This window comes from Camelus bactrianus, chromosome 3 (genome assembly GCF_048773025.1).
Source record: "Camelus bactrianus isolate YW-2024 breed Bactrian camel chromosome 3, ASM4877302v1, whole genome shotgun sequence".
NCBI classification, from domain to species: Eukaryota; Metazoa; Chordata; class Mammalia; order Artiodactyla; family Camelidae; genus Camelus; species Camelus bactrianus.
Genome location: NC_133541.1, coordinates 83,773,101 through 83,793,889, shown reverse-complemented (window position 1 = coordinate 83,793,889; position 20,789 = coordinate 83,773,101). Strand labels below are relative to the sequence as shown.

Genomic DNA, 20,789 nt, shown 5'->3' with positions numbered 1-20,789 from the left:
TGAAGTTAACCTTGTGTGAAAATAGTCACTTAGTTAAGTATAGAATTGCAAATTAAAGCAAATTCTGTGAATGGACTATAGGGGGTGCTTTAAAATGGCGATTTGATTGAAGTTGGGGATTCATGAAAACCTCTTTAGCAGTTGAGAATTGAAAGATAAGGAGTAGTTAACCAGGCAAAGAGAAAGGTAAATGCATTTTTTTACTTAGTCTGGCTTTGTAGTGAGGGAGGTGGGGAGAGAGTGTTGTTGGTGAAAGGGGTAGTTTATAGACCATATGAAGGATTTTGCTTAGTAACAAGTTAAGGATTTTAATCTGAGTAATAATGTGACCAGTTTGTTTTCAGAGAGTCATTTGGCTGAGACATACAGAATGATTTATGAGAAGACTGAAGTAGAAGCGAGTTGTCCAGGTAGGCACTTGCAGAGACTCAGGTTAGAAAGGATGTTGATGTGAAATTGAAGACTGTTATTGTTGAAGAGAATGTTACTTAAAAATGAAAGTCATGCTAATAGTTACAAAGATTTTGTATGTTTGTGTCTCTGTCTTAGACTGTTGACCGTGTCTAGTAGAAAAAGCACTAATTAATACAGATAAGTGGAATTAAGCTCTAGATATTGCCAATAAATGAAACATACACAAATAGCTTTTATATAGATTAAGGAAGTGGTAGGAATCTTAATAATGTAATAGTAAGCTAAACTACAGGAGACGCTCTCATTAAGCAGATGGTGGAAAAGAACTTAACAATAAACCACAATTTGTTAGATATTATATATCATCATAGTGATGCCTTTATTGTAATTAATGCTTTTCACAAAGAAGTGTGTAATTAACATGCCAATGTTTTGATTAACTAATAGAATTTTCATTTAAATCACTTGAAAAGATGAATGATAAGTTTTGGGGAAATCCAGTTTTAATTTGAAATCAAAATCTTTTCCTACTGAATAGAAAAGAAGTGCCTATAATTTGATAAGAATTCTTCACCTTGTATTCTTTTCCCATATTATTTTTACTCTTCATTGAGTTATCAGTGTTTCATCACTTTTGAGTGGTAATTTTTCAGCCTTTTATGTGTCACTAAAAACTAAATGACTTGTCAAATTCGGTATTTGACATTTACGCACATATATTTCGTGCTATAAAATGCACATATGCACATGTATTTTATACTGTATTTCTGGGGGAACATATTATATCATTAATGGCTCTTACACAGGATTTATGTTATCTAAATTGTGTTTGAATGGATTCATTTAAGAAACATCAATTCACTTTTTGAATTTGTCTAAATTTCTTAAATAGTCTAAGAAAATAATTAACAGATGTGATGATATCATGCTTTATGATTTCAATCTATACTACAAAGCTTATAGTAATCAAAACAGTATGATACTGGCACAAAAACATACCCATAGATCAATGGAACAGAATAAACAGCCCAAGAATAAACTCACACTTACACAGTCAGTTAGTCTACAACAAAGGAGCCAAGATTACAGAATGAGGAAGAAACAGTCTTGTTAATAAGTGGTGTTGGGAAAACTGAACAACCACATATCAAAGAATGGAACTAATTCACTATCTTATACCATATACAAAAAATAAACTCAAATGGACTAAAGTCTTAAATGTAGTACTTGAAACTGTAAAACTCCTAAAAGAAAACATAGGCAGTATGCTCTTTGACATTGGTCTCAAAAACATTTTTTTTTTTGGATCTGTCTCCTCAGACAAGGACAGCAAAAGCAAAAGTAGACAAGTGGGACTACATCAAACTGAAAATCTTTTTGCACAGTGAAGGAAACCATCAACCAAATGGAAAGGCACTTTCTGAATGGGAGAAGATATTTTCAAATGATGAGTTCAATAAGGGGTTATTATCCAAAATATATAAAAACCTCATAAAATTCAATATCAAAAAACCCCAAACGATTCAATTTAAAAATGGGCAGAGGACATAAATAGACACTTTTTCAAAGAAGACATACAGATGGCTAACAGGCACACGAAAAGATGCTCAACATCACTAATCTTTATGGAAATGCAGTCAAAACCACAATGAGGTATCACCTCACACCTCTCAGAATGGCTGTGATAAAAAAAGACAAGAATAACAAGTGATGGCGAGAATATGAAGAAAAGGGAACCATAGTACAGTTTTGGTGGGAAGGTACATTGGTACAGACACTATGGAAGTCAATATGGAGCTTCCTCACAAACTAAAAACAGAACTGCTAAATGGCTCAGTAGTTTCTCTTTTGGATGTTTAACTGAGGACAACAGAAGCACTAATTCAAAGAGATACATGCATACCAATGTTCATTGCAGCTTTATTTACAATAGCCAAGATATGGAAGCAACCTAATTGTCCATGAATAGATGAATGAATAAAGAATTTGTGGTATGTATACAGAATGGAATATTACTCAGCTATTAAAAAACAAAATCTTGCAATATATGACAATATGGATAGACCTAGAGGGTATTATGCTAAGTGAAATAAGTCAAAGACCAGTACTATGTGGAATCTAAAAAATAAAACAAACATAACAAAATAGAGACAGACTCATAGATGTGGAGAACTAACTGGTGGTTGCCTGAGGAGAAGTGGGTGAGCAGATGGGTGAAATAGGTGAAGGGAATTAAGAGGTACAAGCTTACAGCTATGAAATAAGTTATGGAGATGTAATGTACAACACAGGGGATGTTATCAGTAATATTGTAATAATTTTGTATGGTGATGGATGGCAACTAGACTTATCCTGGTGATTATTTTGTAAGGTATAAAGATACCGAATTACCATGATATACCCCTGAAAGTAATATAACATTGCAAGTTAATTATACTTCAATTAAAAATGTTGTGATACTCTGCAACTCATAATTTCTTATTGTTTAGGTATCCTGTACTTTGTATTCTTGAAAGGAACAAAGCAACCTATTGTTAACCAACTCATTTTTTTATATCTGCCACTTTTACTGTCATAAGATCAATTAAACATTGCAGATAAGTTACACAAGTGCAGAGGTAGAGGAAGATGTGAAAATACATTGAAAACATTAGGTGGAGAAAATAGTCATGCTGAGTCATACAAGAAATGAAAAAATTTTATTTTAAAAGTATTTTCAAAAATTGTTACAAATTCTTGGTCTATCTCTTCCATTACATAGTGTTTGGGAATATTTTAAAGAAATATCAAAGATTTAGATACAAGATTCAATACCTTGGGGGATTATTGTACATTTTAATAATCAAATTATATACTTAAAGGATGAAAGGGTAAGGTACTGATATTTTCCTTATCTATATAGATGATGTCTTTAATGAAAATTTTTCTGCCCTTTTTTTTTTCTCCACAGGATTCTGTTAGGAATATTTTACTTACCTGGCAAAGTAACTTGTTCTTCTGTAATTCAGTGAAATTCTCTTCTGGTTCTTTCTCCTGTTTCTAAGACTGCTTTTTCTCTGCCTAGTCCATAGCTTTTCTTCTTCCATTCTGCAAAAGCTGACATTCTTCTGGCTCTGTCCTAAGTTTCATCTTACCTTACACTCTTTGCCAGGCTACTCATCTGGCTTTATTGCAGTAAAGCTGACTTGTTTCACACTTATTCATTAGATTGTGAAGAAAGCATTGTGAATCATCGCTAGCACTATCCTCATTACTATCAGTAGCATCAGTACGACCCTCAGCAGTATCTTTGCCTATATTGAGTGCTTACTGTACAGCAGACATTGCTGAGCACTTCATATACATTAGCTCCTTAAAGCACAATCATTTCATAAGCTATTTTTTTTGTTTGTTTGTTTTAGGCTCTGAGAGTTCAAGAATCTTGTTTGAGATCATACCTCTATTATGTAGAGTTAAATTTTGGTATGTCTAACTTCCCTTCTCATGCTTTAGGTACTGTGCTTTTCTGCCTCCTAATTCAAGCACACTGTTTTAATTCAAGGTAGTAGAAGGGATAGGCATTTTTAATAAAATAAAAAGACATACAATTTAACTCAGAGTAAATTTTAAAATGACAAAGGACCTTGGGAAGTAATTGTATAATATGTGCTTTATTTCACGCCTAGGCTAATTTATGGTTAATTTCCCAGTAGCTGTTTCTGAAGCCATGACAGCTTTTGAAATGAATAGAAATGATAATTTGTTCAATGAAATTTATCTTTGGTGAAAAAATGTTTTACTAGCTAGAAATTATAAAATTAGTTATTACTTAGATGAGACTAGTAAGTCAGTTTTTAATATCCTAAATCAGTTTTTTGTTCTAAGTGTATAATAAAGGGTATAAATTGATGTAAGCCCAATATGAACAAATGCATACATGTAGATGTGCTAAGTTGGAGAATTTAAATTTTAGGGGATATTACAAAAGTTAGTTTCTTTAGTACTGTTCAACAGAGACTCCATTAAATATTGCTGGAATAAATAGAAACTATGGGAGCAGAAAGTAATGCCAAGATTTGTAATCTCTAGTGACTTCCTACTTTCTGGCTTGTTTAGTGATGTAATGTTTTGTTAATTTATTAAAATCACTCTGAAATTATTGTAGCCAATAATCTTAAGAAATTTTTGCTTTCATGTCTTTATTAAATATTTTTTTATTTGAGAGGAAGCTTAGAAACTCAGAAAAGACCTTGTTTCTATTTAATTATGAAAAGTTATTATATTTCAGTATTATTTTAAACTTTAGATTAACTCTGTCAATCTTAACTTTTTTGAAAAATAATTGTGCCTTAGAATAAGGAGATAGACTATTTGACTTACAAAGATTACTTCCAATTCTGTGATCTCATGAATGTATGTGTTTTTTATTTTCCTTCTGTAGATATTTCCATACCCATAGTTCTCAGTGACTTCAGCTATGCTGTGGACTACTTGGAGTTATGTGAAAAACAATGATAGAGTAAAGATTTTTATTAATAGGAAAAACTACTAGTCAAGATATTTGGCTAAATATGTCTCTCCACAGAATTTTAATTTTGTATCATTATTTAAAGTTACTCAAATTAGAAATTTGTAGTGTTTAATTTTTAGGCCCCGAATTGTTTATTGATGTTTTTTATATCAGAGTTTTTGTATGTTAGAGAAGCAATGTATAACTTTATTTCTCATTTTAATGTGTAAGAAAGTTCTAAATTTTAAACCTAATGTATTGTACAAGTTTTTTGGTAATTTTGGAAATGTGCTTTACCATAGAAACTGTATTATGAAATGAAGTTTCTCAGGTCAACTGAGAAAAAAAAGAGAGTTTGTGATTTGCAGATACTAACTAATATTTATAAAATAGATAAACAGCAAGGTCCTACTATATAGCACAGGGAACCATATTCAGTACCATCTAATAGCCTATAATGAAAAAGAATATGAAAAGGAATGTATCTCTGTCTCTATCTATCTGTCTATCTATCTGTCTATCTATCTATCTATTTATCTATCTATATCTATCTATTTCTGAATCACTATGCTGTACACTAGAAATTAACACAATATTGTAAACTAATAATAAATAAATATCACATATGAGAAAAGTAACTTAAACAATAATGTGCTTTGGAAGTAGCATTAATATTATAATTTTATCTGTAACTAATGCCCCCTTTAATCTTACTTTTGTCAGATTTTCTGAGTTTCAACGTTAATCCTGAGATCTTTACTTTCTGTAAAAACTTTGCATACTTCATAGTTTGGCAAGGCTGGAGCAAGACGTAGATACTGATATTTGTGAGTAACTTTCTTACTTGTGTAAGGGAAGACCCCTCCCCCTATAGCATTGGTTTTTTTTTAACTGTGTTCATAAGGCTCCTAAAATTCTTTAGGAATGCCTCAGCTTTACTTTTCAGCAGAACAGCTTTGTGTTCATTTGTTTTATATGTTGGCATTAGCCTAAGGGTTCATCCATTTAATTATTAGCTTGGTTATGAAGAGCTCAGGCTCTCAAATAGACTTTAGAAATTGACTTATCTGCTTTACCATGATTGATTTTGGAACCTTGAGTAAGTTACTTCACCCCTCTGTACTTTGTCTTCCTCATTTGTAAAACAGAGATAACAACAGTACCTACTTTACAGGGTCTTTGTGAGAATTAGATGAGATAATACATGTACATTTCCTAGAATAGCGCTTAGTATCCAATAAGTACATGAAACTTTGTATGTAAGTGGCCAAGTGTTTGTTAGAACTGGCAACTGTCTGATGTCAAAGCTGGACTCTTACCACTGTTAGATAATAGTGTTGAACTAAACTGAGGAAATGGAAGGAGTGAAGTGGATTGAGGGATTGGGGCTAGAAGAAGAGGTTTAGTACCTCTATTTAGTACCTCAAGGACAGTTTATAAGCTCAGATAATCAGTCTTGCTTGTGAAAGATCATAGAAGAAAGACTGCTTCAGAAAGAGGGTTTTTATGTGTGTCCTCCATTGGTCAGGACTTCAGGATGTTAGTAAAAAGTTTATTTCAGCCTGTTCCATACTAGGGTTGTTTCAGAAAGCCTGCAGAATAGATTGATTTTCCTGGATACCTTTAAGGAAGCTGATCAAGTGATTAGAAAATCTTGTGACTTTCTAATACTAATACTATGCTAATAATATGGTAGATCTTAGTTATATGTTCTCTTTTAATATATCCAGTTAGTGGATAATTTTCAGAGAGACAATTTGTGAAGGATATTTTAGTCTTTTAACAGACAATAAATTTCAAATTCTGTTTTCATACAGCCATGTGAACCATAGTAAGAAATAAAACTCCCCTCCCCTGAAATAACAAATTTCTTTTAAAAATCAAATTAATTCCAGTAAACTAAATCCATTGTGAATTTTGCATGTTTCCTCAAGATTTTGTTTTAATCAGATGCCTGATATAAATTCCTCCAGTGATAACTTGGAATTGAATATTGAAAGCAGTAGTTGACTGTACTTTGTTATGCTAGTTGACCTGATGATACATCAAAGCTGTTAGTAATTATAGTTAATCAACATTATGAATTATTCTTACAGTTATTTAATCATAGGCTTTCTTTTATGATTGTACATGTTTCTCAACCATCTTCTTCCACTGCTTTCCTTCCCTGCATCTATTTTTTTACTTTTTCCATTGGTAGAAATGCAGAGTAATTTTAATATGATCATATCTACAACATTATTAGTCAAATATACTTTAAAAATGTATTCCAAAATCACATACATTCTATAGTGAATCTTTTATGATGCCCACTTTGCTTTCCTTCCTCTCTTCCTCCCCTTCATCCCCTCATCTCTTTGAGGAAAGAAAGGAAATAAGTTGCAGAGGAGAATTCTTTGAACAAAAAGCAATCAGAGTAAAAGAACCATATTTCTCATAACACATCCTTAAATGTGATTTCTGATCAGAGTATGGGTTAGGAATATGGCTTTATGAATGTAAGATTACTTGAGTTTCATTTAATTAAAGTAGGAAGCAAAGGGCAAAAATGCTGACATTCAATTTTCTGTTGCCTTTCTCATGTCTCACACTGTCTCAGCTAAAATATCTCAGTGAAGAAAAGTATCTGTAATATGCTACTTTTTAATCTAAAAGAGGATATATATATCTATATATATATACACACACAAACACACACGTGTGTGTGTGTTTGTATGTGTATCTCTGTGTTAGTATACTCTCACACCCACACGGACACACACTTTTCAGTTTATAATAAGAAATAATAGAGGAATAAACTGTAAAGGAAAAGCTGGACTGGTCTAACAAGATAACTCACAGGTCTAGGAATGTGAAGGAGAGGCTGGGCTGGACTAACAAGATAACTCACAAGTCTAAGTATTGGAATACTGATATGAGTTCTGCTAGACTAACTTGTAAATCTATATAGGTTAATTAGTGTTGGTTTGCTGTTCATGTTTTTTTGCTAGCCAGCTGGGTTTTCAAATGTACATATCTGGGTTTGGAATGTTGGTTTGCTGCCTCCCCACCTCCACTTTTGTGATGATAATGCTGCTTAAGCTGTTCCATGCCTATTGGCCTAATACCCCAAGCTTGTACTTTACCCTGTAAAACCTCATGCGCATGTCTTGGAGGTGCTCAGAGCTTCAGAGCAGAAGCCCCTCTGAGCCCGCCTGCGTAATACATCTGAGTACTCCAACCCTCCAAGTGGTGCTTGTTTCTTGACTGGCCTGTCGTTTCCGTAACAAAACCATAAAATAAAAAAACCCTATAGTCAATTCTCCAAAGTGAATTAATCACTTCACTCCCACTCCAATTTATGAGACTTTCGTTTGCTCCATATCCTCCCCATTTGGTGGTGTTAGTCTTTTTTATTTTAATTGTTCTAATGAGTGAGGTGTTTTCACAGTGTGATTTTAATTTGCATTAACTCATGTTGGGTCCTGTTACATGCACCTATTTGCTATTTGTATATCCTCTTTTATGAAGCGTCTATTCACTCTTTGCCCAATGGGAGGGGGTTACTAGTCTTTTTATTTCTTTTTGGTAGGAATTCATACATATGTTGAATGTATTTTCTTAGATACATGTGTGACTATCTTCTTGCTTCTATTTAACAAAATAGTAACGAAAAGATATTATGTGTAGTAGATATTGATACATTTAATATTTATAAACTGGCAATTTGGGAAGGAAGTTATAGTAATTACTATTTAAAACAGACCTTATAGTTTTAAACTTCAAAATTATATTCTATTATTCTGTTTTTGCTTTCAGGTGCAGTTAAAAACTAGCATTTCTAGTCAGTATGTAATTCGGACACAACCAACTAATACGTGCCTTTCTACTCTGGAGTGTGCAGCTATTGCTCTTTCTATCTTGGAGAAAAATAATTACATACAAGAGGTATGTCTTTGGAAAGCTATGTAGTTTTTGAAAGTAGGAGTTTAGTTAGATTTTATCTAGAAAACTTAAAAATACAAGACTTGTTAAATTTGTAGCTCAAGTGACAAGTAGACTATATCTGTGATAGAAACTTGTTGTACTTTTATAACCTTCCTTTCCCCTCTGGTGTTTTTCTATTAGTTTAGCATTCCAGATTGCATTATTTAAATATTCATTCTAAGCTGCGCAAACAACATTTGTAATATGCTAAATTGTTTTTAAGTAGCACATTAAATACAGTGTTTTTGGCTAGTTCTTTCTTTCAATATTCTGTATTTCTGTTTCAGTATTTGTGTTCTCTTGTACTCGAATTTTTTCTTTTTAATTAAAAGAACATTTTAAAGCAACTTTTTTCCCCCCATTGGTGCTTTTATTTGAGGAGGTATACCAACTTCCTGTTTATCTTATTAACCTTGCTTAAAGTATAAAAAGATATAATTCTTTTGAGAAAAAAACCTGCCGAATATGAAAAGGTTGTAACCTGCAATCATCATTTTATTTAATTTCCATGAAAGCCTGATGATTTCATATATAATTCATAATCATTAGTAAATAATAGTGTTTCGGTGAACTTACTAACATCTCAATCTTTTGGAACATATAAGAAACTTTACACTTACGGCAGGAGAAAAAATAGCAAAATAAAACTTAAATTGTTAGCCTTTTTTAATCACTGAAAAATTTTGATGAATGCAATTCAAGAAGAAAAGTCAGAGGATAATGAGCATAATTAGATGGAGTCTTATAGTTTCCTCCTCTAAAACACATACATACACACACACACAGAGGAGGTACTCTTTCCTGCCTTCTTTCTCTCTCTCTCATTTTACACCGTGGTTTCTACTATAAAAGTGTGCCAGATAAAAGCTCAGTTCAAGTAACTGGGTTAGTTACCAAGAAAATGAACAAAAGACCTCCAGAGCAAGGAGAGTTAAAGAATGCCAGAAGCAGCACTGAATTGCCTTCTTCCTCTCTCCTCCCCTGAACCATGGAATGTGTCAGAGTTGGAGACTTTCTGCTTTTGAAAGAAGAAGGCTTTCATGAGTAGGCTTTTTTTCGTTGTTTATTTTGAGTATCTGTGTGAATAGACTTTGTTTTGGGTCTAGGCAATTTCTCTTTCTCTATTCTCTCTCCCTTGAGCGAAAAAAAATTCTTGAGGGATTCTAAATCCCTCCTGCAGATGACCAGGGAGTGTTCTTACCTACTCCCATGGACCGTACCATCAACACAGCACTTAACACACCCCAATACTTGTCTTTCTGTTTTGTTTATTCACCATCATCTTTGTGTGTTGTTGAGCAGAAAACACTATTTTTAGGCATCTTAAAGGAAAGATGAAACCCAGTGCTATTGCTTAAGCTTGCTTTCTGTATAGTCTCTGTATTTTCCTTTCTGTTGGAAAATCTAGGATCAGCTAACATCAGACATAGGACTCATTGAAAGTTCAAATCTTAAGGGAAAAATATAATTTTATTTGGCTATAGAGTTAAATTTTCTCTCCTCCTTTTGGGTTATGAAAAGAACCTCCTATGTACTTATATTTCTTATTCCCACAGTTGGAGTTGGATCTTTACTGCAGTCCTAAACAGAAGCGTTAGTGTTGCTAATGGTGGTGCTTTAATAGTAGTAGTTGTAGTATATTAGGGCTAGGGTTTGGGATAGGGTTTTTACCACTATTACGAATGCTGCTACTGCTCCCCTCTTTCCAGTTTTATAAGATATATTATTCTGGTATTAATGTACTGTCACAGCAGGAAACTTAGCTTATGTGTTTAGTATAATATCTAACAACAGGCAAAGTTTAAGGTACAGAAGGGTGTCAGGACCTACCATTTCTTCAGCTTTTGTTATTATTTTCTGTAGATCAAGTTGAACATAAAATCCCAAAGCAATAGTGAGGTCCTAGAGTTCTCATTCTGGTTTGCATTGGTCACCAGGAGTAGTCATAGTATAATGGCCAGCAGTAGAAAAAGGATGTTTTACAATCAAATGTGTGATTCGGGGGGTGCTGATAAGATGATCGGCAGGAGCATGGGCATTAGAAAAGCATTTAATGAAATATCCCAAGTTGCTGATGATTACACCTGGCAAACAGTTAGCTTTCTTAGTGGGGGAACCCCAAGTCCCGCCTATTTAAATCTAGCTACAATAAAAAAATTAGTATATTCCTCTGAGAAACACAATTAGCATCTGCTCTGAAGTAGGTGTTTTCTCTCTTTCCTGGGGAGGGGAGCTTTGACATGCCTTTTTTCCCCGAGAACCTTTCATTGGGAGCATCCTAATGAAGCCTTATGTTGGTAGGGAATGATGGTGGTAGATAGTAGTAATATTTCAGCTGGCTTCATCCTGTAGAGGTAGGGCTCCTCAAAATAAGGAACTTGTCATAGAATAGCCTTCTTAGTCTGTTGATTCTTTCTTATCTTTTATTTTTGAATAGTTTTTCAAACACTTGGAAATAGCTTGATACAAGCTTTGAAGCAGGTTTGAATTAAAATTTCATCACTTATCATCATCAGTTTTTGCCAGTGGGCAATTCATGTAATCTCTTTGTGTTTGTTTTCTTATCTGTAAAACCAAAAAAGTAGTCACCTCGTAATATTGTTGTGAGACTCGAATGGGATAATGTGTTTAGTTGCCTGACACAAGGCACTCAGGAAGGTTTCATCCCTCTGCCCTTCCTTGCCTCTCTGATTCTTGCCTATAGAATGACAGAAAATTGAAATGAAAGTTGGTGATTTTCATTCTGCTATTATAATATTTACCAGAGTTTTTCATACCTTAGAAGCCTTGAGCTTGGAATCTTTTTTTTTTACTATTATAGAACCTTTTCCACTTATGAAGGTTTGCCTTATGAACTTTTATAATTAGATGTGGCAAAGCTCTATGCCATAATCTAAATGCCTTAGCTCTACTCATCACTACTAGTTGGTAGTAACTGTCTTTTGAAACTATCACTTTGCACTTGCAGACAAAAGGATTTACAGAACACTGATTTTCCCCCAAATAAACTTTTAGAAACTAACTGATTTTGCAAGTAGACCATATTCTTTGTTCTTCTGAACCAGTACACCTTTGATATAGCTTCACATTGCCTCAGATATGATTTATTAATGTATAGAGAAACATTATCATTTATTATCAATCAACTGATGTGCTGAATGCTTTAAATGTATCTTAGTGCACCATAATAATAACTTTATATAGTAGACATTATATTCCTCATTTTACAGATGAAGAAAATGAGGCAGATCGAGGTTGTATAACTTATCTGGAAACACATAGCTAGTAAGTGATTGCATTAGTCACTTAAAACTCCAAAATCAGAGTGGCATAAGCCAACAGAGGTTTATTCCTCTTTCACAATGTCTGTCCTGTGGAGTTACCAGGGGGAAGCTCTGCTAATTATATTCACTTAGGGATCCAGGCTTGTGAACATACCATCTAGGCACATCATTCTATTTTTTATCAAGGAAAGAATAAGGGGACGTGATGAATCATACACCAGAGGTGACACACATTATTCAAGCTCACATTTCATTAACCAAGTCAAGTTATATGGCCATGCCTAACTTCAGAGAGGGCTAGAAAATGTCAGTCTGATCATGTACCATGAAAGAGGACTGGTGTATCTGTAAACAACCCTAGTGACTACCATAGAGATGGAGTGGGGATCTAATCCAGGTCTGTCTCCAAAATTCATCCTCTTGCTTCCAAAAATTGACAGAATCTTATCTTCAGGAGGTGAAAGTTGGAGGTCTATAACCATAGGAAGACTTATATTCTTCTATCTATGAAGAATCTAATTAATGTCATAAAATAGCCATAGAACCTTTAATTGTTTCAATCTGTATATGGTCCTAGGTAAGTTTCCTAGCTATGATGTTTCAGAATCCAATCACTTCCCTATGTTAACCCTTCAAAGTAACATATAGTCATTTTTATATTTCTTCTCTTGCTTGAAGAATTGAAGGTACTGAAAGAAAGTATGAGAACACACTAAGGGACTTTCTACAACACTGTCAGAGCCTTTCCAAGATGTTTGTCTCTTTCTTATTGGTGTGTATCAGTTAGGAGTTAGAATGGGTTGCAGAGCCCTTACTGCAGTGATTGAACCATATAGGGGTTTCTTTTTTCTGCAAATAAGAAATGCTGAAGTGAGCATTCTGAGGCTAGGGATGCAGCTGAACAGGACATCAGGGACCCAGATTTCTTCTGTCTTTCTGTCCATCATTGTATGCATTTGGCTTTAATCTACATGTTTATTGCCCTGTAGTCACATAATGGTTGTCTTACGTCTAACAATCACATTCCAGGCAAAGAAGAAAAGGCAAAAGCCTGTACCTGCTAGGTCTGTTTGCTTTAAAGAATGTCTGTGGAAGCCCGACCCAAGGACTTCCGCTTACATCTTGTTGGATAAACTGTGTCTGTCGTTAATCAGTGTAATATTATTAGCTGGAGACATTGCCACCTTGAATAAAATTTTGGTTTTTTTAATAAGGAAGAAAAGAATGGATATGGAGAAGTAGTTATTAGTGATGGCCACAATTTTTGTAAGAGTTCATTATTCATTTAACCTGCTAAGCCATTTGGTACCACTTCTTTGGTGTATGTGAGAGAATACATTTTCACCTTGACATTGTCAAATTTTTGTAGTTAAATCTTTTTCCTTTTATTATTTTTTTGAAATCTGCATAATCAAGTTTTTGCTGCTGTTATTTAAAAGATTAAGATCAGTGGCCTCAGGCCCAAGGAAAGAATCTGACTCAAATATGTTTAAAACACTGGCTTACTGGGTTTTCCCCCCGATTTTTGAATTTGATTAACTTTGAGAAGGACATATGCTCCGGTTATCTTACCGCCTCTACCATTTTCTGTTATCTTATGGGTTCACATGTTCATGTTACATGTTTGGCCCTATAATATTTGAATTTAGGCAGGTATGTATTAGTTAGAATTATTTCAAATGCACCAAAAGCTAGATATCTAAGTTGTATGTAGGCCATGGACTAGTGTGAGAGAATTAGTAAACTGACTCATTGCTGCCATCATCTAATTGTTACCAAGTAGCAGGAAGCTTGTATTAGTCTACGACTAAAACGAACTAATTTATACCTAAACGTCTCTTTTATTCTGCTTGTTACAGATTGGTTATTATAATGGCAACAGTTTTTGTAGTATTTGAATATATTAGTATATAAAACTAAATTTAGACTGTCACCTATATGGAAAACTATTATTTGTGTCTTCTTACTGGAATTCTTTAGTGATGTGTACGGTATGAATTTAAAGAAATTATTCATTTAGAAGTTATCATGTATTTATTAGAGAATTTATTGCTTTTCATAGTTGAAAGCTAATGATAATAAAACATTATAATTCCTATTTCTGAAGGAAAAATTTAGATAGAATATCATGATATGTCACAATTTTTTTAGTATCTTTTTTTTATTTTAACAGACTTTGCTTCGCCCTCTTCAAGCTTTATGCTCTTTCCAGCTTCAGCATGGTGCCCAAATTCGCCTCAGCAAGGAACACCTTCTGAAAAATGGATTATATCCTAAGCCCATGCCAAAGAACAAGCGCAAACTCAGGAAAATGGAACTGTTAATGAATAGTGTTAAAATCTAGTACAATTGTTCTCATGGTGCTAGTTACGAAGTTTCAGCTGAAAATATCAAGTAAACTTTTTATACAGTTTAAGTCTGTGGGTTTTTGTCTAAAGGATGGGAGTTACATAATAAACTTACCCAGAAGAAAGAAGTAATCCAAATAGCCATAAAAGCAAACAAACAAAATTCCCTGACTTGATAAATAGCGAGATTTCATACTGTATTTGTTTTTAAAATGTGCCTCTAATACATTTTTTCAAATCAGTAACTTGAAATGTTACTAGTTGTTGAGCTGAGTTAGAAGTTCTTGTTTATAAAATGAAATGGAAGGAAGTTGGTGTGCCTGATGGGGACAGTAATGTTTCCATTAATGTTTATAAATAATTAGACCTATACTAGAGGATATCCACATCAGGTTGCAATCTTTACGTGAACTTTATAGTTTGAAATAAGTAACAAAAGAAAGTAATAATCAAGTAATTTAGATTGAATATGTTTATTTCATAAGTATTCTTTAGGGACTAAACTTGAACTCAACTAAAGTGATTTAAGTGTGTTATTAATTGCCCTAATTTTTAAAATTAAAGTATAATTGACATTATTTTCAAGTGTGCAACATAATGATTTGATATTTATATACATTGGAAAATGATCACTATAGTAAGTCTAGTTAACATCTGTCACAATACATAGTCACAACAATTTGTGTGTGTGTGAGATGAGAACTTTTGAGATTTATTCCCTTAACAATTTTAAAATATGCAGTATAGTATTGCTAACTATAGTCACCATGCTATACATTACATCTCCATGACTTACTTATTTTAAAACTAGAACCTTTTGACCCTCTTCACCCATTTCACTTCCACCCTCACTTCCACCCTTGCCTCTGGCAAACATCCGTCTGTTCTCCTTATCTAAAAGCTTGCCTGTAAGTTTGGTTTTTTTTCCCTTTCCCAGATTCCACATATACATGACATCATATGATATTTGTCTTTCTCTGTCTGACTTATTTCACTTAGCATAATACCCTCAAGATCCATCCATATTGTTGCAAATGGCAAAATTTCATTATTTTCATGGCTGAATAATATTCCTTTATGTGTGTGTTTATGTATGTGTATCACATTTTCTTTATCCATTCATCCATTGATGGACACTTGATTGTTTCCATATCTTGGTTGTTGTAAATAATGCTGCAGAGAACATGGAGGTGCAGGTATCTTTTCGAGTTACTGTTTTCTTTGGATAAATACCCAGAAGTGGAATCACAGGATCATATTGTAGTTCTATTTTAATTTTTGAGGAGCCTCCTTACTGTTTTCCATAGTGGCTGCCCAATTTATGTCCCCACCAAAAGTGCACAAGTGTTCTGTTTTCCTACATCCTCACTAGAACTTATTTGTTGTCTTTTTGACAGCCATTCTGACAGGTGTGAGGTGGTAACTCATTGTAGTTTTGGCTGCACTACTCTGATGATTGGTGCTGTTGAGCATCTTCTCATGTACGTGTTGGCCATCTATGTTTTCTCTGGAAAAATGTTAGATTCTCTGCCCATTTTTAAATTGGACTGTTAATTTATTTATTTATTTTTTGATGTTTAATTGCAATAATACTTTATATATTTTGGATATAAATCACTTATTAGATACATGATTTGCAGATATTTTCTCCCATTAAATAATATGCTTTTTCATTTTATTAATGGTTTCTTTTGCTGTGCAGAAGCTCTTCAGTTTGACGTAGTCCCACTTGTTTATTGTTACTTTCATTGCCTGCCTTTGGTTTTGGTGTCACATTCACAAAATCATCACCAAGAACTGTGTCATGGAGCTTATCGCCTATGTTTTCTTCTAGGAGTTTTATGGTTTCAGGTATTGCATTTTAAGTCTTTAATCCATTTTGAGTTGATTTTTGTGTATGGTGTAAGACAGTGTTCCAGTTTCCTTCTTTTGCGTGTGGCTTTATGTGGTGCTTAGTTTTCCCAACATCATTTATAGAAGAGACTGTCTTTTCACCATTGAATATTTCTGCTTCCTTTGATAGATTAATTGACCATATAAATGTTGTTTTATTTCTAGACTCTCTATTTTGTTTTGTTGATCTATGTGTCTGTTTTTGTGCCACTGCCACACTGTTTTTAATTACTATAGTTTTGTAATATAGTTTGAAACCACGGGGCAGGATACCTCTAGCTTTGTTCTTCTTTCTCAAGATTGCATTGTCTATTCAGGGTCTCTATTGGTTTCATACACATTTTAGGATTGTTTGTTGTTCTTCTGTGAAAAATGCCATTGGAATTTTGATAGGTATGACATTGAATCTGTAGGTTGCCTTGGATAGAGTCCTAATTTTTAAAGAGGTGCATGTAATTTTGAAATAGCACACATTTTTATTTGTACTTAGGTTGGATAAATTTAGACTTTTTAGTATTCATTGAACAAGTTTGACTGTGATAAACTAGTTATATTGAAGTCTTCATATGGAAATAACTGTAGAATATAAGATAATTGTAATTTCAAGAACATATTTAAATCTTTTTAGTGGGCAAAAACTTTCAATTTGAGAGAATAAATTTTTTCCTACCCTCTTGGGAAAATATTTATGGAGATTTTATATAGAATAAGAGGCATATATGTAGTATATATTTATAGCTAACTCAAATCGACCCGCAGTTATGTACACATTTTGGCAAGAAGAAAAGACTTTGTTTTTTTCTTTATTTATGACTTCTAGAGTTTCCCATATCTAGTCTTAAGTTGTAAGGAAAAACTACATATTTGATTTAGAAGCAATATATATGTGTGTGTGTGTGATATGTGAGCATACACCAATAGCTATTTCTGATCATTTTCTTCCTTATTTATTTATTGTCAGCATGGATTAGATCCTTATTAAAAGCTTTAATGCTAGTCATAATTAGAATGCAAATGAGTGGTTTGGGGAAGCGATGCAGAAAATATTTTAAAATATTGAAAGTTAGACTTCTATTGTTTACTCTTTTGGGGATTTAAAAACAAGTTAGCTTACTTGTGGTCTGAAACATCTAATATCAAATGATTAAGTATAATAGAAAAGAAATAGTATATAATAATGTATAATGTTTCTTAACAAATGGGTTAAATAATGTTGCAGTAAATTTTTTCTTGTTAGAATTAAATTTCATAAGTTTCCTTTATTTATTGTTAGTGCTTTTTTTTTGAAAAAGAAAATTCCTACATAAGACACCATTTCTTTTTTCTTTTTTTTATTTAGTTATAGTCGTTTTATAATGTTGCATAAGACACCATTTAAGTTTTCAAATTTTACTTCAATGTTTGTGTTTTTTTTAAGAATAGTTGCTACTATATTTTAAATACATCATTTGGGGGTATTTTTTGAATCCTTAAGAAAGCTTAAAATTTAGTGTTTTTGGAAATGTATAACATTTTTTTAAAGAAAGTATATTGTAGTTTTCCAAATTACTTTATTGACCTCTTAAATTATTTTACTAATTAAAAAAAATTTTACTGACATTGTAACAAGATGGTTCCATTTAATTTTTTCTAGCATATGGAGGTTTTTTAGTCACTTGCTCTCATTAAGCAGTTTTAAATTCACTTTAAAAACTATTATTATTAATATTTTTAGTTAGTAAAATTTTTCAAAGTGTGTAGTATTATGTGAGGATTTAACTTAATCTGGCTTTTAAAAGTTGTTACTTTTTTTTATTATATTAGTGGGCTTTTAAACTCAGGTGCTTTGTATTTGGTTGATTTGCCTGGACTAGTTCCAGGTTTTATGGATTTGTAGCTGGTAGTAGGCTTTACATGTATACTGTACAGTTTGAAGTGGGGTAGATTGTTTTGTGAATTGCTATTTAAACCATGTAACTCAGAGGAAAGTATTCCTTTGTACACAAAGTGACCGTGTGTTTAGTCGGCCTAATTGTGGTGGGTTAAAAATGACTGTGTAATGAATGATGTCATTTTGAGAGTTTTGTGCACATGTGAGTATAAAGGGTTGAGAACTACAGTATATGAAACAAGTCATAGCAGTTTTCGCCAGCTTAGATTGCAAGATTTCTTAGGTGGGACATGAGAGTTATGTTAAGAAAAGTTATTTTCTCCCACTTTAAGACCCCAAACCCAGTTTTCTTTAGCTGTGACCATCACAATGTTAGGGTCTTTCCCACAAAATTTTGGAAAAGCAAGCTCCTCACCACCACCATTGTTAGTAAATTATGTGGAAGTGCCCTTCTATATAGCTTCCTCAGTTTCTTCATCACATATTCCCATTTACTGCCTTAAATTGGCTGTTTAAAAATGTGGTCGTGTTATTAGAGAATCCTTTCCATTGAATGATGCTAAATTTGGGGGAGGTAAATTGTTGATCTTGGATACAACTTCATTGGTATGGAAGTAAATTACTGATGCTCTAACTAAAAAATTAGTTTTGACTTAATGAACTCAAAGTTTTATATAACTGGACTTTTACTATGTAGATTTATTCCTTAAAAATAGGCATGAGTAGATATTTTTATAGGTAACTAATAACTGTTTTAGATACAGTGAAACTATGCATCTGTGTTCCAAAACATAGCATAAATCACTACCTCTTAATTTGTTCAAATGTTATTTATTGGATTTGCTAGTGTATTCTCCCTCTTTTCTCTTTTTCCAGCTTTACTGAGGTATCTTACAATTGTAAGATATTTAAAGTGTACAACATGATGATTTGATCTACATATACATTGTGAAGGGTTTGTTTCTTCCCCATCAAGTTAATTAACACATCCATCACTTCACATATTTACCTTTTTTTTGGTGATAAAATTAAAGTTCTACCCTCTTAGCAAATTTCATTTATACAGTTCAATGTGAATAAGCTGTAGTCACCACGCTCTTCCTCCATTCTTTTCACATTTCTTTCTTCTTCCTAGGCTCCTGCTCTCTCTCTTTTATCACCCTCATTGTCCACTTTCCTTTTCTACTATCCTTATCCTGTGTACTGGTTTTTAAAAAACTTTTTACACATTATTTGCGTATTCTTGCATATTTTTCTTTATAAAAGATCCTGTAGTGGTCTTAGTAGATTATAATTTTATATTTAAAATTTGTGCAAGAAATCAGCCAGCACTCCATGACTGACCGTATGCTGATGACTTGGCTCCCTTAGTCTATTAAAAAAGACCTATTAAAGAAACAAGCAATTGTTGTTAGTCTTTAATAACTATTCATTTGAACTAAGAACATAAGAATTATATTTTTAAAGAAACTTTTTAGTGTAAGGAGTTAAAACTGAAGTAGTTATCTTTTGAGTAAGAAATTATGATTTACTGTTCTTGTTATTTAAAAGTATATTAAGGAATTAAAACTTTTTAAAAGTAAATCTGCCTCAGAATTACTTTCATCACAGGTGTACTCTTCACTGATTTTGCATACTAAAAGCATTTACCCATTTCTGTCTCCAAATATGCTGTTTATAAGGTGAAAAATCTCTTATTACATTTTTTGTATATATATGTGATTCTATGGAAAACATAGTTTATATGAAAAAGGCAATAATTTATAATATGAAAGAATCATCATTTTACAAATATAATTATATTTTGGGGGGCTTCATTAAATACTTTTATTTCTAAAATTGCTTCTTTCTTCATAGAATCAATGAAGAAATATTTTTAAAAGTACGTGAAAAACCTTGATTCTGGATCTAAAATGTAAGCTTGCCTTTTTACATCTCTGAATTATCTACAATTATAGAAATGAAACCAATGTTTTAACATCATATTTTAATACTTACTTTTTAGTAACTCTCAGAACTCTTGCAAATTCAAATTCTGTATGGTAGACAATGACATATATTTTCACCAATGACATATATAGTCTTCTATAAAAGAAAAATATTCGTTTAGTGAATAAGGTAAAAGTAAAAATTAGTAGAGAAAATACGTATCTTTCAGGCATAATATATGAACAAATTGGCTATTCGCTTAATTATAAAGTGTTCACTCAGTAGGTTAAAGTTGGAAAAATAGATTATGATGTCACTTTGATTTTTAATTTGTGCTAATTGATTTCATTACTTTTAAGAGTACTGGTCTTCATTTTAGCTTACAGTTTGTTATAGTAATAGTTTTTAAGGGAGAGGGTGTAGCTCAAGTGGTAGAGCACATGCTTAGCATGCAGGAGGTCCTGGGTTCAATCCCCAGTACCTCCTCCAAAAAATAAATAAACCTAACTACTTCCCCCCTCAAAAAAAAAATTTGTTATAGTAATAGTTTTTAATTAGAACTAACCATTGGTCATTTATAATACCTAATATTCAGT

General features: G+C 32.7%; 1 protein-coding gene across 4 annotated transcripts in view; it reads left to right on the top strand.

Moving 5' to 3' along the window:
- The window catches only part of DTWD2 (DTW domain containing 2), a 155,159-nt gene extending 135,311 nt beyond the window's left edge, over nt 1–19,848 (top strand). For 2 of the 4 annotated variants that reach the window (XM_010971521.3, XM_074360529.1), the window contains exons 5-6: nt 8,702–8,830; nt 14,327–19,848. In XM_010971521.3, coding sequence (XP_010969823.2) covers nt 8,702–8,830; nt 14,327–14,497 — 300 coding nt within the window. In that variant the 3' untranslated portion in view covers nt 14,498–19,848. Of the gene's footprint in view, nt 1–333; nt 411–5,626; nt 5,731–8,701; nt 8,831–14,326 lie in introns of those variants that run through there. The other 2 variants (XR_012505602.1, XM_074360530.1) reach the window with 2 other exon arrangements.
- Nucleotides 19,849–20,789: the final 941 nt, after the last annotated feature.